This window comes from Podarcis pityusensis (assembly GCF_964106645.2).
Source record: "Podarcis pityusensis genome assembly, chromosome: 17".
Classification (NCBI taxonomy): domain Eukaryota; kingdom Metazoa; phylum Chordata; class Lepidosauria; order Squamata; family Lacertidae; genus Podarcis; species Podarcis pityusensis.
Window position 1 is genome coordinate 31175448 of NC_138042.1, and position 24484 is coordinate 31199931.

Below are 24484 nucleotides of genomic sequence, written 5' to 3' on the forward strand. Positions count from 1 at the left end.
GGTTGGCAGGGGGCCACAGTCGAAAAAAATCACCATTCTGAATTCAAAAGTCCTGAAAACTGCAAAATGATAGCTGTTGGCAATGATGAGAACATGGATGTATTTCCTGTACCTTGAACTTGTCATCATGGCTTTATTTTTGAGACGTGCAGATGTTTTTGTTTATTTTTATATTGTATTCTGAAAACTGCCATGAACAAATGTGGAATTCCAAGATGTGGTCTTATTACTGTACATAAAGGCACATCCAAATCAAGCATTTTTCTTATTAGGACTGAAGAACGTATTTTTTCTCCCTTTATTGCTTATTCATCTTCTGGAAGTTGAAGGGGGGAGGGACCGTTGCATATCCTGTTGGCTTAATTAATGCAGTGTCATGTGATGCTTGTGAGTCAGTGTGAAATGAATTTCCCTATAACTAGGGTTGCCACATTTCAAAAAGTGAAAACCAGGATAGCTCAAAAAAATTGTTGCGTTTTTTAAAAAAAATTGCTGAGATTATACATTTGGGTGCAATTACGAGCGCTGATTACATAATTTTTAGTTAATGAATGTATTTTAACTAATTGACTTAAATTAATATTGCCAAAATATCATTTATAGGTATTTTAATAGATACTGTAATAAGTTAACATACAAATTTATTAACCCCAAACTACCATGTAGTATTAAAAATCACATTTGCTTCTAAAAATAGTTTTTCAATCTCTACTGTAGTAGCATATTGGAACCATAGTTGTCTCAACCAGTAAAGGAGTGTAGCCTTCACTCTCAGCCACATCTATTACAATTTGACTACCATTGTTTAATTAGGAGAAATTCTCAAATTGTGGTCTGCAAGCTTTGTTCGTTTGGTCACAGAAAGGTTGGAGAAGAGTCAAGAATATTTGACCTTGGCCCTGTGCTTGATTAATTTTTTTCTGATGGTGGAGATTGAGGCTGTTTTGACCAGTGCCAGATTATTGAACTAGATAACAAGGCCCTGGTGTGGGACCCATGACATTCATAGTATCTTGCTGGTGATTACTGAGTTCTCCCTAAACACCTGCCAGTTAAGGTACTCATCTTAGCAGTCTAGCCTGGTTCATTACAAGATTCACAAAGAACCTCAGCAATTTTCAAGTGGCCTATGGAAAATACAGCGAAAAAAGTGAGAATGATTGGTCAAATGACACTTTAGCTCAATCTGCCAATTTAAAATTGATCCCTCAAACCGAAGAGGATTTGCACCTTCATGGACTGGTGTAGTTTGGCTACTGAACTTCCTTGCAACAAGTGATCAGGTTCTTGAACCTACACTGATGTGTTAGTGGTGTAAACTGGGCCATTCCCACTTTATGAATTGTAAATCAGTGTTAGAAACTCTGATACAGTCGCCAAATGACACCTTAAACCTGAGTTACAGTCGCCACAATGGAATATCTAGGCGCAACCCCCCCCCCCCCGTTGTAATGCTGAAAATAAATTGTGTATATCATCAGTACAATAAAATCCAAAAAGCATAATGTGGTGTTTTTCCACACTTTTGCTGCTGTTTTGATTCCCTTGGGTTATTTCAGGTGTCTTTTGTGGCCTCTGAAAAATGGAAGCAATTAACCATTCTGAAAAGAAAGCATCAAAAGGAGCACTGGAAACTGCACAAGGTTCCTTCAGGACTGTCCCAATCAACCGTCAGAGCCCAGCCTAGCCCTGCAAAAAATTTTTTTTGGGGGGGGTGCTCTTGTAAAGGAATCCAATTAAGTAAACACTGCTCCAGAGCATTTAATTACAAAATTGAAATACTGTGATATTGTATATTGTTGTTCTGCCATAAACATTATTTACGCCTTCATTATAAGAAAGCTTAGAACATTTTGTTAAGAAAGCAAACCCCTTTAAGTTCACCTTAACATTTCTAGACGATACCAAAAGAAACAGCAGCCTTTTAAATATGGATGCGGAAACGTTAGTGGCTGAATAATGCTGAAAACGTCTTAGGAAAGTAGTCTGTTCCATCATTTAAAATTAGATTGAGCCATTTTTATCTTTATCCTTCTACCCTCCAGTGGCATAGCTTTCAGTGGTTCTGTCCTATTTCTATTGGCAATCTAAATCTGTTGGGGAAGCAAAAGTGTTTGTGGGGATTGGGGAGACAGAAAACACCTTGGCTGAAGTTCAAGGGCGCATGGTCATAGAACAACGTTGGAAATTGGGTCAGTGTTCTGGAAATCCAAAGAGAGGTGGTTTTATTGCTGTTAAATGGAGTCCTTGTATGTTGATTGAGGCCTGCCATTTAGTTGGAGGACTGTTGGCTGAAAGTATGGGTGTGATTTTTGTTAGGAAAGCTGTTCTATTGTATTGTCACTGATGCACATTCATATTTCACTTATCAATAATTTACTAGGGCTGGCAACGTTGGGGGGGGGGGGAATGTCCTCATTACTGTTGTTCATCCAGGTAGTCTGAAAGACGAAAATGCACGGTGCATTCTTGGTATAAGCTCACTGCATAGCAAGTTGCTATATTTTCTCAGCCTCAGTGCTCCCTGCCCTCCGCCGAATTGTGTGGTCTACGTTACAGTGTTGCTGTAAGCACTATTTCAAGTACCTTGATTTGTAATAAGTGATCCGTGGCAATACTGCCCTTGTGAAGGCTGTGAGCTGGTGTCTGCCAGTTAAGTGTGAGAGTCATTGTAGAAATACAGAACCAGCTGCCAGGGTCTGCTGAAAAATAGTTGTGGTTTTGAGAGATTGGCGTGGATTGAAGCGAGGTACTGCTCACGATCTTTGCTCTAGATCTGTAACTGAAAGAGAACGTTCAGTTCTCTTTGAACTTTTGCATGGCAATTACAGACAGGCAATTGTGCAATTACTATAAATTAGAAGCTTGAGATTATGATTTTACTAGGTATTTTAAAACATACCTAGAAACATTTTAAAGTTGGTTAAATGTTATGTGGCTCTTAACAGATACAAAAATAAGATTCCTATTCATGCAAACTTCTAAATAAAAAGTGGGAAGGTTATTACACTTTGTAGTTGTGGGTTGTTGGGGTTTTTTTTGCAAATTGTTATCTTTAGGATTATGCATACGTTGGGTTGGATCAGGATATAAAGGTAAAGGTAAAGGGACCCCTGACCATTAGGTCCAGTCGTGACCTACTCTGGGGTTGCGGCGCTCATCTCGCTTTAGTGGCTGAGGGAGCCAGCATACAGCTTCCGGGTCATGTGGCCAGCATGACCAAGCCGCTTCTGGCGAACCAGAGCAGCGCATGGAAATGCCATTTACCTTCCCGCCAGAGCGGTACCTATTTATCTACTTGCACTTTGACGTGCTTTCGAACTGCTAGGTTGGCAGGAGCAGGGACCGAGCAACGGCAGCTCACCCCGTCGCGGGGATTCAAACCACCGACCTTCTGATCGGCAAGTCCTATGTTCTGTGGTTTAACCCACAGCGCCCCCGTCCCCCACGTCCCTGGATCAGGATATACTCTTGTGCAAATATAAAATCAAACAGAATAACTTATTCTGTTTGGTGGATGGGATTCTGCTCCAGCAGTAGCTCCACCTTAAGGACAAAGTGGGGGAAAGTGATTTTTGCAGATTTGCCCCCTAGCACCATCTCCCATGCTCTTCTTCTAGAGCTGCTTTTCAAAGGGCTGTAGGTGAATGAGAAATTGGTGAAAGTCTTCTTACCCTTCCTCCAGCAGAGTGTTCCAGGAACAGCATTATCCTTGGAAAGTCTGCATCCAAATCCCTGGCTGCAGAAACATTGCAGAATGTGAAGAAAATTTGTATTGTAGAGCAAGGAGATCTCTGGAATGTTCAGCTGCACCTGTTGTGGGTTACTGTGTGTTTTGAAAGGGAAGATGAATGATTTTTCTGTGTTTTATCTGACAAATGTTGGCAGAAGAATAACTTGTTGCTACTTGGGCAACAAGGACTATTAGAGAGGTTGTGTGGTTGTGTCAGATGAAAGATGTGGAGTTGAAAATTTCCTTCTACCATATTCTTCTGTTGAAAAGTTTCTCCTTTTAGAAACTCATTATTTCATTTTGTTATTTACCATTCTTCTGAATTAACACATTGCAAGTCAACTGAAGTGGACACAATAGTAGTTACAGTTAAACTCAAAGTTACCATTAACTTTTAGGTGACGACTACTACTAGGAAGCACAGATATTTATCTACACAGCTCTTCAAGCATGCTACAATTAGTATGTTAATGATATCCAGTGATTTTCATACTTTGAGTTCTTGTTTTCAGGGTTAATTAAGAAGATATTCACTAAGCAACCCAAATGGGTTTCTTTCACATAACTGCAATAACTACACCCAAATTTGTCCAGTTTATAGCCCACCTTTCTTTCCCAATAGAAACTACATGATTAACATGAAACACTTAACAGTGGAGTTAAATTAATTTTAAAAGTTGTAGGTATTACTAGGTTTGCTACTTTACATTTAAATATAGTATAATGTATAGTTAATAACCATTTCTTTTTGTTTATAGGTGTCAGCTGCGATGCATGTTTAAAAGGAAATTTTCGAGGTCGCAGATACAAGTGTTTAATTTGCTACGATTACGATCTGTGTGCATCTTGTTATGAAAGTGGTGCAACGACGACAAGGCATACAACTGACCATCCAATGCAGTGCATACTAACAAGGGTAGATTTTGGTAAGTGATTCTTGCTTTTTTTGGGGGGGGGGTCACAATAGATATATAGTGATTTTTATATAACTTAGGATGTTTCCCAAACTAACCTTGCTCTTTTCAGATGGCATATGTATACATTATTTTGTTTTGCTTTTATTTTTCTTCATTTAGTTTTGATTGCATTTAATTTGAGCACTATTCAGACAAGCACTTCACAGGGAATTAAAAAAAGTTAAGCCCCTTGCTGACACTTTATGATTTTTAGCCTCCCATCCAATCGATGTTTACTTGGGAGTTAAGCCTAACTGGACTCAGTGAGACGTCTGAGTCAACTTGCATAGAATTGGGTTTTGTGTATAAGAAGAAACAGGAAGATGGGAAGGGATATTCGATTTTTTAAAAAGCACATGAGAATTTTCATAAACATGAATAATCAAATACAGGTTAATTCCTTTTTATTGTTGCTGTTCATCAGTGGTTTGTTTTGTTTTATTTTGTTGAACCCGAAATTAGAAGGAAAAACAAGTGAAGTTAATTCCTTAGCCTTTCCAGAGGAAGTAGTAGCGTGGCAAGTGGAAGTAGAATGCAAATTGTAGATACAGAATTCAAAGTGTAGGGAGATGTGAGAGCGAGAGAAAACATTTCAAAAATGAATTGCTACCTTTCCCCAGAAAACTGAAGGTATAAACCTGTGCAATATGGCTATACTCATTTTAGTGGTACAGAACTTCAAATATTAAATTCCAATAATATATATATGAAAAGCCCACAGCATAATCAGAGCAGAGTAAAAGTGGCCAGCATTCCATCAAAAACAACCAGTTGTTCCATTTCGGTGGTCGAAACATGTGTTAGCTCAGCTGGTGTATGTTTGACCACCAAAATGGAATTAGATGTCTAATTTGTAACTGTTTCTTGTTCGTTCTCTCTCTCTCTCATTTTTTTTTTTTGGGGGGGGGTGGAGAACTGCTGTAGCCACTGCACTACACCTTTTGGCTTTCATACATAACATATTCACTTGCTTAAACCATGTAATTTTGCCTTGCTAGACACACTACAGGTTTGGGCAGCCTGCGTAGCTTCAGTGCACCTTACTCATTTCTTGTATCTCCTTGGGACATATTGCTACCTGGGTTATAATGGTGCTACAGGAGTGTAGCTATAAAATACCTTCCAGTGATGTAAGCAGGTTCTCTTTTACTAATTTTATAGATTTCTCTTACCTTGAGGTTCTATGACTTTATCATTATTGAAAAGTTTTTTTTAATATCTATGATCAAAATTTATTTGTCTGAAGCATTTTAAACTCCGTTCTTCAGCCTGAGATAAGACTTCTTTGAGGCCAATATTTTGTTTTGAAGTTACAGATAGGTAGCCGTGTTGGTCTGCCATAGTCAAAATAAAAAAAATCCTTCCAGTAGCACCTTTAAGACCAACTAAGTTAGTTCTTGGTATGAGCTTTCGTGTGCAAGCACACTTCTTCAGATACCTTCTTCGTATCTGAAGAAGTGTGCTTGCACATGAAAGCTCATACCAAGAACTAACTTAGTTGGTCTTAAAGGTGCTACTGGAAGGATTTTTTTTTATTTTGTTTTGAAGTGGTATTCAAATGGGGGGGGGGGGGCATAGCTCTCCAGACAAGTACCAGAGCCTATATTTAGCAGAATACTGCCTCCAGTCTATGTGGTTGTATGTCTATCAAGTACAGGTTTGTTTAGTGTGGTTTACCTGCCTCCTCTCAAGCTTGTTTGGTGGTTTGACAAAAATAGGAGAGCTGCAGTTTCTTCATTCACACATTACAGTGTTTCCTCCTCATCCACTTATGAATTATGTTTGTCTCCTGTATTCCAGTTTTGACATATAGCCCTTAGCTTGTCCTGTCCCTATTCTCTGAGTGGAGTTGCAGAAAGTCCAGCCAGAAATTTCCCTCAATTTATTCCCTCCCTTCTGCCTGTCCATTCCTTAGCCAGACTTTCTGTCAAATCTTTGGGAGAAAAGGATCTGTGAAAGAGCTTGTGTGGTGTCAAGCAGGGAACTGGGGAGACCCAGGTGCAAGTTTCCACTGCACCATCAAGCTCATTGGCTACTTCACAGCTTGTTGCAAGGATAAGATGGGGTTGAGGGGAAATCTAAAGGCTCATATGTGTTTATTTCAAGAAAATGGGTTCATCCTGGAAGTGTGGTGGTTGTTGCATGTCAGGGTTCCAGTCATGGAATATCTGTAATCACCCCCCTTCATGGATAGGTTGGCTTGCATAGTAAATCACCACAACCCGTGCCAGTACAGGGAAGTGTATCATTGGTATGGTGCCTTTTATTATAGAAGGGTCTGCACAGGACATAGATTACAGATGGTAGCTATATGCACAACCAGCAGAGGGTTGTGATTGTGCCGGACTGAGCGTTGAGAAGAACTGTGCTGCTTCTGCAGCGCTGTGCAGCAGAAGCACAAGGGGAGAGATGGCAAAGTATGAGTTATGAATCAGGCCTGAGTGGAACTAACTTGCTGTTTACAGACCAGCTCATATCCTGCTCTGCTTTCTGGTTTGTTTGCTGTAGTGTAGAAAAGGACTTCTGGAGTTGCAAACTTCTTGCAGAAAAAGAGGAGGCCAAGTTTCACTTTGTGAAATGTGACTAATGTCTACTGTGGCTTATAATTTTTCCCGTGTTACATTTTGTTCAGACGTGTCACTGGAAGACCTGAGTATACTGGACCTTTCCCACTATATTGGCATATCATTTTCCTTTGCATTTCATTTTAAAAGATGATTCAGGAGTGAGGAGCAGGAACAATTCATAAACACAAAGGGACAGGCGGCTCTTTGCATTTCCTTCCCTTTGATGAACCAACCCCTTTTTAAAATTGTTTATTTTTAAATCAATGGGTATGCATGTGTGTTGTTGTTTTTTGAAAAGAGAAAAGAACAAAAGAACAATACACGTCTTGGGTATATAAAAGAAAAAAATGGCATCATTTATATATATATACATAAATGCACATTTAGATTAAAATAATGAAAGAGTGTTAACAGATTCTAACTAAGAAAGAAAAATTGGGGTAAGTCATGGGTAAGGTAAACAAATGGGGAAAATACTAAAACTACTTTGAGATAAATAATTTGTGGGAACTATATTGAGCTTGGGCGATTCTGAGATATGTAATAAAATTACAACAAATATCCGCATAATCCTCAGGCTCTGCATTTTCCTGTAGCTTACACCGCTGATGAGCAATTTTTTCCATGACTGCAGCATGTACAACCCTTTTGAGCCAGTTATTGATTGTAAAATTTGAAACCATCTTTCCATCCCTGGGCCCACAGCAGGGCAGGTTTCCGCTACAAGATAAAGGACAAATGGTTTTAATGTTGCTGAGGAGCTGTTGCTTTAAAATGTAGAGAGGAGGTACTGAACTTGAACTGGCTGGACTACGTTACCAATAATGTTGCTAATTTCCCCCATAACTGCAACCCAGAACTGACTCTTTGCATTTCCTTCCCTCTGATGAAACAACCTTTTTTATGATAGTAGGGTCTAGTATATAGAAGACCTCTATCCCACTTTTAAATATGGGTTCTCAGAGCTGCTTGCAAAAGAAAAATAAAACAGTATGAATAAGCATCAAATGAAAACAAATAGCATAAAATGGAACAGGTCCATTAAAGCCAGCAGTTAAGTGCCTCAGCAAATTGATTCACCTGCAGGGTTGACTGCTTCAGCCTGGAGCTCTACTGGCAAGCACCGTGCTGCTGTCAGGAGGACACCACTCCCCGCCCCCCAAAACCACAAATCACCACTGGCTTTATCTATGGTGTTACAGATACATTGTGATACCTGGATTGCAGTGCGAAACTTAAATATTTGCCCTATTCGGACATGGATTCCAGAGGTTTCTGGCTAGTGTCTGGGATGACTGTTGCAAATAGCTAAACCAGAACATCATTTACAGAAACAGCGGTAATGGTACCAAAAGCTTTGCTCTGCAGACCAAAACTGATTGGGAGAAAACTCTTCATGCTCCTACAGAGATTAAAATCCTTTATAGTGAGAAACACATGTATTCAGTAGATTTTCATTTACGAAAATATTGGTTGACTTCAAGGTGGCGCAGGGAGCTTGTTAGCTTATTGCCATGGATATAGTTTTCTGGGATATTCATTAGAACTCACTTGAAAACCGTACTAATGTCACTTATGTGGCCTCATTAAAATCTGCGTAAGTGCTAGAGTAGAGCTATGCAGAGCAAGCTTTCTTAAGTACTGTCCTATTTCTGTTGGTTTCTGTGGGACCAAGTAGCAGTCTGTATTCCTGAGTGATGTTCTTGCTCTTCTTCAAGTTCACATAAGCATCATTTGTGAATTTTTATAGCTTGGTATGTACAATAGCATTCAAGGATGTTTTCTGTTTTGTATGTTTGAGGAAGAATAGCTGTACTTGGATCTTTTACCCACCCTTTCTTGTATTGGAGTAACTTTCACTGTGGAGAGAGTGGGATTATCCGGCTTCAAGCGTTCCGTGTTGCTTTAATGTTTGCATTGTGCAGTCATAACATTTGTTCCCTGTTGAGAAGAGGGGTCAGCAAATCAGAATCCAACCTCAGGACCTGCATTCTGTCCCTGCAGCCTGTCTCATTCCTGAAGTAAACCTTTCCCCAGGACTGCATTTAAACAGTTTGGTGGATGTTAATCTTGGTTTCAGATTCTGGTTTTATTTTTTTTTTATAAGATATTTATTAAGATTTTTTAAAATATTACAATAAAAATGAAAAAAAAATGACAAAAATACAAAATAAAAATAGTTAAAAACAGACAGATTTTCCATTACTTATTTTCCTTTGACTTATTTCCCGGACCTCCTCATACCTCCCTTTTTTGTATTCCACTTCAATCTGTTGGTTCAGCAAATCCTTTAAAAATAATAATATTAAATTTTTACCTATTTATAACCCTTTTTTCATATTCCCTTAAAGCATTACAGCTGGAAACCACTTAATTACTATCCAACATCATTCTAACATTCATTAATTTTACAATATTTCTGTAGATAATCTTTGAATTTCTTCCAATCTTATTCCACCGACTCTTCTCCCTGGTCTCGGATTCTGCCAGTCATTTCTGCTAGTTCCATATAGCCCATCAACTTCACCTGCCATTCTTCCCGGATGGGTAAATCTTGTGTCTTCCAATACTTTGCAATGAGTATTCTTGCTGCTGTTGTGGCATACATAAAAAAAGTTCTGTCCTTCTTTGGCACCAATTGGCCGACTATGCCCAGGAGAAAGGCCTCTGGTTTCTTCAAGAAGGTATGTTTAAATACCTTTTTCAGTTCATTATATATCATTTCCCAGAAGGCCTTAATCCTTGGGCACGTCCACCAAAGGTGAAAGAATGTACCTTCAGTTTCTTTACATTTCCAACATTTATTGTCGGGCAAATGATAGATTTTTGCAAGCTTGACTGGGGTCATGTACCACCTGTATATCATTTTCATAATATTCTCTCTTAGGACATTACATGCCGTAAACTTCATACCTGTGGTCCATAACTGTTCCCAGTCAGCAAACATAATATTATGTCCAACATCTTGTGCCCATTTAATCATAGCAGATTTCACCGTTTCATCCTGAGTATTCCATTTCAACAGCAAGTTATACATTCTTGACAAATTCTTAGTTTTGGGTTCTAACAGTTCTGTTTCTAATTTTGATTTTTCCACCTGGAAGCCAATTTTCTTGTCCAAATTATATGCCTCCATTATCTGATAATAATGAAGCCAGTCTCGCACTTGCAGCTCATGCAGCTTTTTAAAGAATTCAGATTTCCCCTCATTCGGTGCATAAATTCCTACGATCAAAAATTTCTCTCCTTGAACTTGAATTTCAATTGCCAAAAATCTGCCTTGTTCATCTTTAAAAATTAATTTCGGTGATAGTCTCTCCTTTGCATATATCACAACTCCTCTTTTTTTAACTTTGTCAGATGAGATAAACTCCTGTCCCAATCTTTTATTAATCAGTAGTTTCCTGTGTAGCCTTGTTACATGTGTTTCTTGTAAGCAAATCAAGTCCAATTGTTCCTTTTTTAGTAAATGAAAAACACTTTTTCTCTTTCGAGGAGAATTCAAACCATTACAATTCCAACTTAACAGTTGCAGAGCCATGATGGGGTTACTTCGCTTTACCTCCAACTGCGCCAAGTGTCTGTTCTTGTTCTGTCGATGGTGTCTCTTTCTCTGGGCCGTGCAATCCAAAAGATAAGTTTGCTATGTCCAGTATTCCTTTTTCCAGTGCTTTTGGCTCTTCTCCGGATTCCGCTTCTTTCTGTAGGTCTTCTTCGTGATCTTTCAGAAACCTATCTTAACTGATCTTATTTTTATCTTTCTTCCTTTGTATTTAAAGGATAGGCCTTGAGGAAATTCCCACCTAAAAAGAATTCTATTTCTTCTCAACAGGGCTACTAGGTCTCCGTAGTTAAACCTTAAGTCCAAAAGATGTTTTGGAATGTCCTTAAATATCTCCACACTTGAGTCGTAAATTTCCAAAGTCTTTTGATAGTGCAGATTCAAAATTTTGTCTCTCTCCTCTTTTGTTTGAAGAGTAATCAAGCAGTCCCTAGCCTTGTTCCTCCTTTGTCCTCTTCCAAGTCTAAATGCATTCACTATCTTAAATTCTTCCTTCCCCAAGTCCTGTTGCCAAAAATCTGTAAATTCCTGTGTAAGGAATTCAGCCAAATTGTCTTTCTCACAGCCCTGATTCTTAGATTTCTTTGTTTCTCTTTCAATTCAATCATAGTCAATGTCAAACCGTGGTCCTCCAATTGCTTATATACCGGTGGTATCTTCTGTTGAGTAGCAGTTGCTATATCTTTTGCTTCTTTGGCTATCTTTTGGGTCGAAGCAGATTCCTGTAATAATTTTTCAATAGACTCTGTATTGGTATTCACCTTCTGTCCCAAATTATTAATGCTTGTTGTATTCAGGTCAATTTTAACTGATGCTTCAGCTACTTGTTTATTTGTCTCGGCTACCTGCTTAGCTAAATTTTCCAAAGATTCATTAATTTTTCCAAGTGCATGTGCCAAAACGTCTTCGGACGACATAACTTTTGGTTTGACCTGTGGAGGAGCAGCCCCTGATGTTCCAGTTGCTCCAAATGTTGAAGCCCTTCGCTGCTGCGCAGTATCTGTCCGATAGGGTCTGCCAGACCTAGTTGTTTTTTCCTGCGCCAGCTCTAACTTTCCTCTCCCATCTGCCATAACACTCTCATGAAATTTCAAGGTCGATCCCACAGTTGAAAGGTTGTTTTGGAATGGAATTTTCCTCTGACCCAGTTGTTATTGTAGCAATGTCAAACCTCCTCTAGGGGGACACAGTAACCGCCAAAGCTTGCAACTTTTAAAAATGAAAATAGTCCTTATAAGTCCCCCAATTCATCTAAAAACAACAGTTTCAGTTGCACTTAAACAGTTACTTTAGAACCAGGAGAGGTCCAGAAACACTGTATCTCTTTTGCAGAGTTAGCTGTCAAAAGTCACTGCTTACCGATAGGCTTTCCACTGAACGACGTTCTTTATCTGGGGCAGTCCGTTCCCAGGTTTTAGGCAGCGGATTTTAGCTTCCTTTTCCCCTTTTTTTGCAGATAAAAACAGTTCAAACCTTCCCCCCTCCTCTCCTGCAATCCGGAGGGGAGACCGCTTTCCAGATGTTAAGATTTAAGTCTTTTTCCAAACGTCTTTCCGAGTTTCCGCTTTACAGTCTCTTTGCTTTGATCTATTTACAAGAAAGGAAGGCAGACTTCCTGTTTATACCTTCCCGCTTCGGTGTCGAATTAACTTGTTTTTTCTCCTTTTAAATCCAATTTAATCCTACTCACGGGTAGTTGCTTTCAAAGTCCAATTGTCCCAGGAAAAAGTCAGCGCTCTCCGATAACGGCTGTGCGGCTTCACTCCGCGGAAGAAGCAGTCGACTCTCAGCACCGCGCCGCTCACCCCGTCCCGCTCCGGAGCCCTTAAAAGGGTCCCTTCGCAACTTGGGGGGGCGCAAAAGGTGCCCGCCGAGTCCCCATGTTCACAGGCTTCCCCCGCCTGTGATTTTTAAAGGGCCCCCGCTTTGCCGCAGCAGTAAGACCCGATCCCGCGGAGCTGGTCCCTCCGAGACTCAGAGGGAATCCGCCATTAACGATGGCGCTGACCCGGAAGTCCGGTTTCAGATTCTGGTTTAAGGGAATTGTTGGTTAGTTCTAACCAGGTTTAATGTTAGTGCTGACAGATTCCTTCAGCATAGTTAAGACATGGGGAATGGGTGGGAGTTTTTTCAGGGAGGTAGCACATATTTCTAGTAGAGGTTATGTCTGTCATTATCGTAGAATTGGAAGGGCTACAGGGTCATCTACAATGCAGGAATCTTTTCTAACCCACAACCCTGAGATCAATTCTCCTGCTCTATTGGCTGAGTCCAGTCTGCCAAGTGCACTGCTGTTGCTGCTGCTACTCATAGTATATTCATTCAATGTGGGACTTCTGCGGGAACAAAGAAAATGCTTCTGCTTTCAATGGGGAAATAACATTTTCCTTGTATAAACACATGTCAAGTAAGGCTTTATTGTCATTCTACAGTTGTGGTGGTGGAGAGCAGCAGTTTGTGTTTCTGCTTGTATATTTGTTTGGGGTTGCTTGGCTTTATGACCACTTTCTTGTGAGTCCAGGTGTACAAACTCCTACCAGCTACAAATGCAGCAGAGGAAAACTGGATCTGGTGTTTGAGCTTTTCTTGTTTAAAGAACTAATGATGTATATTATTCTGTAAGATGCCTTAGTGGTTGTTGACACTGCTTTGTTTTCAGGTGTGAAAATATTGACACACTTAGCACTTCTAAGCATAGTATTATTAGGATTACTTTGTGTAGGAAAATGCCATTAGCCTTGTAGATTCTTTCTCAATTCTGAATAATATTTTTTTAAAAAAGATGTGGCTAACAAAACACAAAACGAAAATCCTGTATTGTGAGAGATGATTAATTGTGTTTGATTGGATGTGCAGAACAACTTGTGTAAACACAGTAGAACTTCCCCATCCCCAAAATCTGCTCTGGAGAGTTGGGGGCAAACCCAAAGCAAATTTGGGGGCTGCAGGGGGAAGAAAGAGAGGGAAAGTTGTGTTGTACTCATGGAAGTTCCACACATACTGTGAATTAGTTGGATGCAACTCTTCTTAATTGAATTGTACATTAGACTGTATGTTTGAGTTAAGTTTGGTGTGTCCTATATTTGTAACCATGATCATTTTTTATGAATGGAATTCTCACATCTTATTTTCCCCACAGATTTGTACTATGGTGGAGAAGCTTTCTCTGTAGAGCAGCCACAGTCTTTTACTTGTCCTTATTGTGGAAAAATGGGGTATACGGAAACATCTCTTCAAGAACACGTTACTTCAGAACATGCAGAAACATCAACAGAAGTGGTAAGCACAGTCAGCCTTGCTTCTGAATAACACCAACAATAACTTGAAACTTGAAATTCTGCCTATCGTAGGGGTTTTTTAAAATAGAAAATTAGTTATAATGTATGAAGACTAATTTAATATTAAAAGTTGCAGGAGACCACTTACCAATGTCTTTCCCCCCCCATTGACAATTTTATTTTCAAGTTTTCTCTTCTGGCCCCGCTCCCCTGGAAAATCCTCCCGACTTTACCTTGAGAATGTACCATATCTGAGCAAATGCAGTTGCCCTTTCTCCATTCTGAATGCAAGGCCATGCTATTTACACTTGGAGGAAACGTGTGACCAAAAGGCTTTAAAAGAGAATCAAGCAAATTCATGGAGCAGAGGGCTATTGAGGGCTAGTAGCCAGGATAGCTATGGTCTCCCTCCATAGCTGGAGGCAGCAGAGCTTTCGAATATCAGCTTCTGGAAACCACACGGAGGGGAGAATGCTCTTGCGCTTCAATCCTGGGGGCTGATTTCCCACAGGCATGAGTTCGGCCACTGAGAGAACAGGATGCTGGATTAGATGGGCCACTGGCTTGATACGGCAGGCTCTTCCTATTTTCATTGTTTAGAGTAAAATACCCAACACTGGAAAGAAACACTTCAGCCAAATATCTATCTTTAGGGTGTTCAGAGACCTTCACGTACATTATCTCAGTAATCCTTACAACTATCCTTTAAGGTAGACCAGTATTTATTACTATCCATGCATTGCCAGAGGCAGCCCATGAAGCTCATTTGAGCCAGAGACTTGCTGGCTTGCAGCTCATACTCTTAACTATGCAATATGCTAGCTTTCAGAGGATAGCATTCATGGGAGAATATTCAAAAATACTTGGGTTGTGATTTCTTTTTTTGGGGGGGGCATCAGAGGAAACCTGGTTCTCTCATTTTCTATGCTTTGGTTACAGTAAGATCCCTGTTCTTTTGTTAACATCGCAAGCTTGAGCTTAGTAGGGTGCAGTTTCACTTTTACCTAGGTAAAGGTACCTATATAGTGTTGCCATTGAATCAGCATGTTCTGAGTCCATCAGCTTATGGACAGTTTGGTGGTTGGAGAATAAAACAAATTTTGCTTCCAAGTGCAGGTTTAAATAAGAAATTTGGTGCGGAAATTGCTAGTTTTCAGTTAAAGAATGTTCAGCTGATTCATCATTTTCCTTTTAATTGATTATGTGTAACTAAATATGCACATTATCAAAACCTCCATATGCTGGCTTGAAATACTGGACGAAGAACATCTGTTCCATTATTGTCCTTATAGCAAGGTGTTCCAAATATGTAACCAAGCACACCTTTCTGTAGTTGAGGTATTTTTATACCTTATTGAAAAGCTCAGTTAATACTCAGAGTTCAAGCTTTCATTGACTAATCTACCAATTAAACTTTACAGCACTACTGATCTTACAATTCAGCCTGTAACATAGTTAGGATTGATTCCACAGGGTGGCAGTAATGTTTCATAGATGTGAAATACTATACCAGTCTGAATGGTGATGATAGTGCTTAGCAAAGTGCTCCATTCTTCCTGGTATCCCAGGCATTGCTCTTGAGAGTTTTCTGTGCAATGCCGTAGGGAGGTTAGGCTTATTCCAGAAGTAATCGGAGGATCCATAATCCTGTCTCATTCACTTAGAAGTCTCTCTGTCTCTGCAAATGTGGCAGGTTGTTTGCAGGCAGCTCTTAAGCTTTTTCCCCCATGCTCCAAACTGGTGACTTAGCAAAGGCAGTTCAGGTAACAGCAAAAGAGAATACTGGAAGGGGCAAAGGTGCCTGAGCACTGCCTAACAAAATCAGAACTTGTATATAGGTTTATTTAAAATTGTATTCATCAGATTTGATGCACCAATAGGTGTGGCACAGAAAAGCTTTGAAGTCTTGTATGTTTTGGTCTCCTGGACAAACTCACACAGGATTATCTGTCATTTATAAAAATGCTTGGGTTTAAAGAGACTGCATAAAGGGATAGAAGAATTATTGGGAAGCAAAACTTTGTATGTGTCGATGCATGTTCTTGCATAGTCAGATAAGTCTGCATTTTGTGTTCGTTTTACTTCTCATTATTGAAAGCAGAATGGCACAAGAAGACACAGCAAGCTTAAAAGTATGGAAACATGGCTGAAGTTGTTTCCCATCCCTTTAGTAAAATGATTGAGCTAAATCAAATCACTGATTTATTGAAACACAAGTGCTGTTAAATCTTCCCGTTGTAATCGTCTGTTTTCTGTCTAAAGTGGTTGCTGTGTGCCATGTTTCTAATTATTATTACAATTGTTTTATGTATTGCCTTCTGAACCACTGAATCAAGGCAGTTTGCACATAGGATAATTAAAAACAGTTAAAAACACAAAAAAGAACAGATGCCTTTAAAACAGAACTAAAACTTTTAACAAATGGACACTCGTGGAAAACACCCATTAATCCATCTGGGAAATATATTTGATGTTGCATCTTCTTTGTGGTTTTGTTTGTTTTTTGCACAAGTCCTACTTTCAGTACTTTTATCTGGCTTGAAAATAACCTCTTGGCTGGGGTAATAATTGTTTTCAGACAAGACAGCCCTGTGTTTAGTATTGTCCTGTAATACTAGTACAAGTGGTAGGTGATCTGCTTTTGTCCTCATCTCCTGGAAAGGAGAAACAGCTCCTGTGTGCTGTCTCCAGAATGAAGATCCTCTGCTTTCAAGGCTGCTTACTAGGCTTTCTGTTTCTCTGCCTTTCTAGAGGGGGGGGGGAGTGCAAACCTCCAGAATGAAGCTCTCTCATATAGAATTCTGTTTGGAAGGATGTGCCCCAGTTGCCTGGACTGACCCTATATTTCTTTCCTTCCCTTTCTCGGTAGCAGAGTGTTAGGGACAAAAAGTAGTTCTGTTAGGGAAAGATGGCTAGAGAATCAGTCCAAGCAAGCCCCCTCCCCTGGAGTTTGCCAGGATAAACTAGGTGGAGCTGATGAACTACTTCCTCTCTAGCAAGGAAGAATATACCATCCTACACTCTGTCTCCATAGCAGTGCCATGGAAGCCCCCTGCTCTTTTGCCGGCTTTTAGACACAAAGACCTCCGTGTTACGTCTGGGCGAGTCAGAAAAGAAGCAGTTGCTTTAAGAGCCGTGGTATGTGAAGAAACTATGAAGTACCAAGGACAGTTGCTCATCTTGGCTCTTCCCTGTCCAGGAGCATGAAAGGCACAGGGCTGTACCTGTTTGTATGATAGCAGCTCCTTCCTGTTTGTACTGGCAGCAAGAAGGGGAGCAGTGCTCAGGCAACAATCAGGTGAATGAATCTGGTTGGGGGCTTTCACTGACTTCCTGATTATTTGGAAGGCTGGTCTTGAGAATCATTATGAACTGGAGGGTGAGTTGTACTAGGGCTGCTATTTTCTCAGCATGAGATAGTAGCTTCTGTTCAGCGCGTTGGTTTTTTTGGCCTTGAAGACACTTGCTCATATGGCCTTTCTTCTGTCATTACAGATTTGTCCGATATGTGCAGCATTACCAGGAGGAGATCCCAATCATGTTACGGATGACTTTGCAGCTCATCTTACACTGGAACATAGAGCTCCAAGAGATTTAATATCCTTGCCTAAGTCAAGAAGAGGCAACTGAAGAATTTTTCCTTCTATACTAATAGCCACCCATGTTGATTCTGAAATAGGTGCTTTTGTTAGCGTGTTACATAGTTTTCTTTGAATAGCTAGATAAGCAAGAAAAACTCTGCTTGGAGCACTTCATGTTAATTGCACCACTATTGGCTAGTGTAAACTGATAGGATTTATTTTCCTTTCTTTTGAGGAAAGATTTGAAAGAAAATACGTTCTGTCTGAGCAAGTAACCTCTCCTCAAGCTTTGGGAACGCTCCAAGAAAGCGTTCAGAAGAATTACAAGAATAGCTTGTAATTCCATTGGCATGTTGCCTCTGAGACTGTATTTTCTTGATTTGCTTTATTATAGTTCTATGCCACTTTTCATTCAGATATATCCCAAAGCGGCTTACAAACAATAAATGACACTAACATGACAGAACATCACCAATACAGCACAAATGATATAGAATAATTTACAAATCCTCAGTGAAACAATTACAATCTATAAAACACTATTAACAAAGCAACAACTAAAAAAATAAGGTAAACCTCACAATTAATGCAAAAATGTATGATTTAACAAATGCACACTCCCCACCCCCATGACTGATAATCTTTTACTGTATTCGGCTCATTAAAATACACATACCCATAATGCCCAGGGGAGCAACTCCCTTCTGAAGGTTCCTTGGGCTGGAACTGGGGCAACGCGGGTGAAACTAGCCACCCCCTGATAGCAAACAAAGTCTCTCTCCCCTCACAGTTCTACCTCTTGATTTGGCATTTGCTTCGCATTGCCCTGCTCTTTGCATCTATAATGCTAATATTGTGCAAAATTGTTTTTAATACACCCAGTGTGATTTTTTTAGATAAGGGGATCTGAAGATAGAAATGCAACTGCTAGGGTAATTTTATGACCTTGCTAGTTACTGGGGTTGTGCTTGGTTCACACCAAGCTAAGCTTGAGAAGGCACAAAATAGCAGTGGTTCCCAATTGGGAATTGCCTAACCCACCCAGGGGGTCAGTGGCACCATTCACATAACAAAAACTACCTTGGAGATTATCAAAATTTTCCAAAGTAGGGGGCGTCCATGGCTTGACTTTTAAATAACAAGAAATCCACAATACTTAGCTAATTGGGAACCACTGTATTATAGCATTGGGGGCAGGCAAGCTGGAGCATGCCTCTAACTCTAGCAGAGAAGCACACCCCAAACTCAACACGTTTGGGATGCCAGCGTCACACTAAGCAGAGTCTGCATACTCGGTGCATCTGCTCTATGTGACCATAATTGTGTCGAATAATTGGGCCCTTTCACCAAGTCTGGTGTTCCATTCCTCCCACGCAAGTAATGCAATGGGGAGGGAAATTGCTGCGTCTGCTCTTCAGATGCCATGATTGCAGCACTAGGCTGGGAGGAGAGATTTAGGCCTCTCAGCCCAGCGCTGGCCACGAGAGTGGTGTGTTCCAATTAACAAGAGCTTGCGTGGGGGGGGGGGGAGGTGTGTTTGCATACAGTATGGATGCCTGGTGAGTGTAGTGCACGGGCCTTGGAGGGCTGGCTAGCCTTGAATGTGGCCATTGCTCCTCTAAACTAAGAAGGAAGCTTTGCTCCTGTTCTTTACAAGTGCATTGCCTTAGTGGCTAAGGCGTTCCTGTTTGCGCGTTGACACTTTCCTTCCCTTAACTCATTGCTTACGACGAATCCAGTGGTGTTCGGCATGTACGTAGAATGTTTCACCCAGGCCGGGGTTTGGGTGGCCCTCGCGCACGTAGATCCAACATGCACTTTACTAGCAGTTCCACTGGTGGTTTTTCATCTTCGCAGAGTTCATATTCTCCAAGCAATAGGGAAGCCATGGATCCTATAGCTGGTAAGATTTGTGAATATTTACATATCCCTTTGTATTTTTGTGCACTTGCATGATTTAAATTCTTCCACCTCACCCCCCAAAAGCAGGAATATCTGTTGTTAGATTTTATCTCTGTTCCCTCTAGAATAGTCTTCAGTGAATCAGAGCTTTAAACATCCACATGGATGTTTATATTTTTAAGAAGTTGCTGTAACGATGAACTATTTGGGCTGGCTGAGAAAGTTTTAAGGAACTGCTGCTTTTAGCAATAATTCCGGCCACTTCAAAAGTATCTTCAGGGCTTGTTGAATGTACTACTGTGCTGTTAAAACACTAACAATGTGTCAGGGAAGGGGGATCATTGGGGCTGCATTTTAGGGACTATGAGTATACCTTCATCTGTTTTACCTTGTAGTAGCAAAATGGGAAGCTTATGGAATAGATACTGTGGGAGAGTGAGGTGGTAGTGGCAGAGGACTGTTTGGTTACATTAGATTTCACTCTTAATTCCCGAATCCCTTTTTTTATATTGGCAGAGCTTTTATCTCAGTTGTCCGGTGTGAGGCGTTCTGCAGGGGGACAGCTCAATTCCTCTGGCCCTTCCGCGTCTCAGTTGCAGCAACTGCAGATGCAACTGCAGTTAGAACGGCAGCATGCACAGGCAGCACGGCAACAACTGGAGACTGCACGTAACGCGACAAGGCGCGCCAACACTAGTGGCGTCACCACCACTATTACACAATCCACAGCAACAACCAACACATCCAACACAGAAAACAGTCAGCAGGCTATCCAGAACTCTCAGTTCCTCCTTACAAGGTAACTCGTTCTAGAGGGTTGGAATTGCAATTATTGGTTCTGAATCACTCCAGGAATTCATCCCCGCTTTTGAAATTTGTGTATTTTGGTGGCATGTTCCTCCTTCCCACAAGCTGCTTTTTAGCCACCTCCTTCAGCAGTCATTATCTGCAGCCAAGCACACATAAACTTTTGTGCCTTTTCTGTTACCACTTGTATCTACTAAAACGAAATTGTTGGCTTAAGTGGCAAAGGGCAGAGAGGGGATAGAGTTTTAAAGTGGCTCAAACTGTAATTTAAAAGGAGGCGTTGAATACAAGTTTTTCTTGCAATTCGCATTCCTGGAAAAATCAAGAAAATTACTGAGCAATCTGAGGGCCGTTTAATACAGTGCTGTTATGTGTAGATGCACTTCATTATGTTTATCTCTGAATTCCTAGATGCTGGCGTATTTTAAAAAATATTATGAATCAAAATATATTACAACAAATTAAATCCTTCATATACATATTCTCAAATCTACGCATTACAAAAATTGTATCTGTTGTAAAGTAGAAATACCGAGATAGTAATGGATTCATCAAATATTTCTCCTTAATTTCTCTTTAAACAAAATCTCTATGAGAACTCATAATATAGAACAAAAGGGAACCAATTAATAATGGTCCTCCACTGTAGACTGATTATCATATTTTAAATATTATGTTATTTTTAAATCAGTTTCATTTCTTCTGACACATTCCAAAGACATTATTTTACTGAAGGAAACTGAGTGTGTTGTCAGTATCAAGCTGTGGCCAACTGCCATCACAATTTACATTATATGCTAACTTTGAAATAGTTTATAAAGCCTAAAAGGAAAGTTAGATCCTGTAGAACTGAGACTAATAATCATCTGCTTGCCACGTGTGCCCACTACATATGATTAGCAGCTTCCACTGTCTCCCAGCAGCCTGCTTTTGTACCATTAGAAGTCTTAGGTAACCCCAGTGGAGTAAAATACCACATATGGAGTACCATGGCATGGGCCTCTCAAATCTACACAGATATACACAGTTGCCATATTTTGAAAAACTTAGTCACATATTTGAAAAGAGAATTCTTAAGCCCCTTTCCCACTTACTCATATTGGCCTCAGTAACTTTGGCCCCTTCAGTTTGGCCCTTCAACTTTGCCTTGCTTACTTCCTCTGTAAGATTACTTTTCCTTTCTCAATTTTATCTTAAGGGAATGCCTTCTTTAAAAAAATAGAGAAGGAACCTTGTTTTAAACATCTCGTTTGTTGTGATTCCTTCGTTTAAAAAGGTCTTCTTCTTTGCTTACATCTCGGTAACTTTTATACTTTTGATCAGATAAATTCTAAAAGATACCCAATACCATCTTTGGGTCAGAATAATCCCTGTGTGAAGATTCCTGGGAAATAGATTTTAATCTCATCTTCTGAATAGGTTCCTGGAGTCCTCCCTTTGTAGCAGAATGTCATAGCAACCTTCCATTTTGTTACATTTTCACACAAAAAGTACCAAGGTGGCAAACTATCTGATAGCAGAAGATGGGAAAGTTGAATGGCGTGTGCAGCATACATTCAACTATCTGAGCAGTAATCCCTCCAGTTACTATGCAGGTTTGCTAAAGTTGTACTACCCTGCGGTAAACCGAGAATTTTTCAGGGGAACTGAATGGGTTCCATAGAAGCAGCATTGGAGCAGTTAAGGTCTCAGAGTGCTGGTGGTAGGGACTCAGGGTATTGGATATAAGCAAGGAGTGATCATTGGCAGTCTGATCGTCTCTTTCCCAATGTAGAAATAAATCAGATGCATCTTTTCTGAACCCAAGACATCCACAGGTCTTTTCATGATCTTGTAGATTATTAGACAGTGTTCCCAAGCCTCAGAATTTTCAGCTATATCCTGTTTTCTCTCCCCTTCTTGTGCAGGTTGAACGATCCCAAGATGTCTGAAGTAGAGCGTCAGTCAATGGAGAGTGAGCGAGCTGACCGCAGCCTGTTTGTTCAAGAGCTTCTGCTGTCCACTTTAATGCGGGAAGAAAGCTCCTCCTCTGATGAGGACGAGCGTGGGGAGGTTGCCGATTTTGGTGCTATGGGCTGTGTAGATATTATGCCTTTAGATGTTGCTTTAGAAAATCTAAATTTAAAAGAGAGTAATAAAGGAAACGAGCCTCCTCCACCTCCTCTTTGATGACATCCCACTTCGCAGACAATGTCCTCTGTGCTGTATTTGCCAATGAAAGTGGACAACAACTATCTTGGGTTTGTTTTGGTGATTGTAATTTCAGGTCTGTCACTCTTGTTACATTGTGTACATTCAAAGGAAGAGAGAAAGATATATATGATAATCATTTCCACTTAAAAATAATTTTTACTTCTAGCAGGTAAATGTAGGTTGCAGATCAGAGGGGAAATCCTCTGTGCCCTGTACTTTTTGACATGCAAAAAGGTTCTCCTAATACTCCACATTCAAACTGAAGAGGAAAAAAAAATGAAATCTCTAATGAAGCTGCTGTGTGTATTTATGAATATTAATGAATAAAAACTGCTTGGATGGTTTACCTTTACTGCATGAGGTTTTTTGCAGCGTGCATGAGTTTTAGTGACCTTGTCATTTAAAAAAATTTAAATACAAGGAGTAAAACTATAAACGACTCCCTCCCCCTCCCCCAAAAGCTTTCCCATTATTCAAAGGTTACAAGGCAAAGAAGTTAATGCTCACTTGGCATTGTGTGGCCATCAAGTAGCTTTTGAATAATGTACGTCTGAACCACTTTTATTACATGTGCCGTTTGCACATCGTGCAAGCTCTGCAGTGGGACAGCTTGTTTCCAGGGTGTGACGTTTTGCTCGGTGTGACCCTTGTGTTGCTCTCTTTAACCACCGCACATCCACCTGGAGTTTCAGCCTGCTTTTTATGCATCTCTAGGAGACACAAAAGTAAGGCCACTGCCAAAATCTTCTGGCAAAGGGGGCTTTTTGTGTGCCCTATAATCAAAATACTTGTTCAACTTTGTTTAAAACAAGTTTAAAACAAAAAACTTTGTTTTTTTTCCTTTTTGTGGTTGTTAAAAGAAAACCATTTTCAAACTGTTAAAACATGTTTTATTCAGGTGTAGATTATTCATTTGCTCATTGTCTTAAAAGAAAACAAAAGTTAACCTGGATTATGTTGTCTTAGTTTTAAAAACTTTCACAGTCTCAATCATATGTTTTTGAGTTATTTATGTATTTGCTACCTAGTTTGCAGAGACTTGTCAGCAACAGGAGAGCTTGAGGAGGTTGACTTCCCAAACTTTTGTCAATATAGTACAACTGCATTCTTAAGGCTAATTCTAGCACCTTTTTATTTATTATTTCTTGATTTTTTTTCCTGGTATAAAAAAAAAGTAAAAAGCCTTTTTAATTGAATCATGCCACCTACATGCCTATACTATTAATCCTGTATGTATAAAAATGTACAGTGTTTTTGTGCATAGACTTTCATAATAGCCCCAAGGCAGGGAGAGGAGGGTTTTTTTTGTTTTGGGGGGTTGGGGTGGTGGGGAAGGGAATGTAAAGTTAGACTATAAAGACAAAATTGCACACAGCTTCTGATTAAATCTAAACTAGGCTTAGACAATAATCATGTTTCTCTCTGGTTCTCTCACTTTCTTCATCTCTATCTCCCCTCTCAACCCTTTCCACCTCTGCTACATAGCAAGCATCTTAGAATTAAATTGCAGACTTGAGCAGTATGGTGGGGTTCTAAAAGGACAGATTCTCATCAAAAATGGGAAAAAGCCCCACCCACTGGTTTTTAGTTTCTGACTCCAGTTATTTCTATATAAAATACAGTACTAGATTTCGTTCTTTTTTTTAGTCTCTGCAACAAAATGTTCTAAGGGGGAATTTTACAGCAGCCCTCTGGTTATCTTGGGAGTTTAACCCAGCTAGGGATTTTTTTTTTAATTGTTGAGGATTTTCAAAACCAGTTTTCAAGCTGTAGTCTTTTCAAACACACCTGCACATTACAATAAGACACGCAGTTCAATAAAGCATTTTCAAGACTGTTGTTCAGTTGGTTCTTCTTTGGTGTTGGCGTGTTATCCAGACACATTGATGCCAGGCATTCTTTTTT

The 24484-nt window shown here is 40.0% G+C and overlaps 1 protein-coding gene and 1 long non-coding RNA gene across 2 annotated transcripts in view; one reads left to right on the plus strand and one right to left on the minus strand.

The window, feature by feature from the left end:
- KCMF1 (potassium channel modulatory factor 1) overlaps positions 1-22923 on the plus strand; it is a 43346-nt gene extending 20423 nt beyond the window's left edge. Inside the window, exons 2-7 of the mRNA XM_080986929.1 lie at positions 4492-4659; positions 13958-14097; positions 17592-17693; positions 19406-19580; positions 20096-20378; positions 22294-22923. Of these exons, the coding sequence (XP_080843055.1) occupies positions 4492-4659; positions 13958-14097; positions 17592-17693; positions 19406-19580; positions 20096-20378; positions 22294-22555 (1130 nt within the window). The 3' untranslated portion in view covers positions 22556-22923. The remainder of the gene's footprint in view (positions 1-4491; positions 4660-13957; positions 14098-17591; positions 17694-19405; positions 19581-20095; positions 20379-22293) is intronic.
- The window catches only part of LOC308466345, a 201577-nt gene that overhangs the window by 15230 nt on the left and 161863 nt on the right, over positions 1-24484 (minus strand). The gene's annotated exons all lie outside the window — the stretch shown is intronic.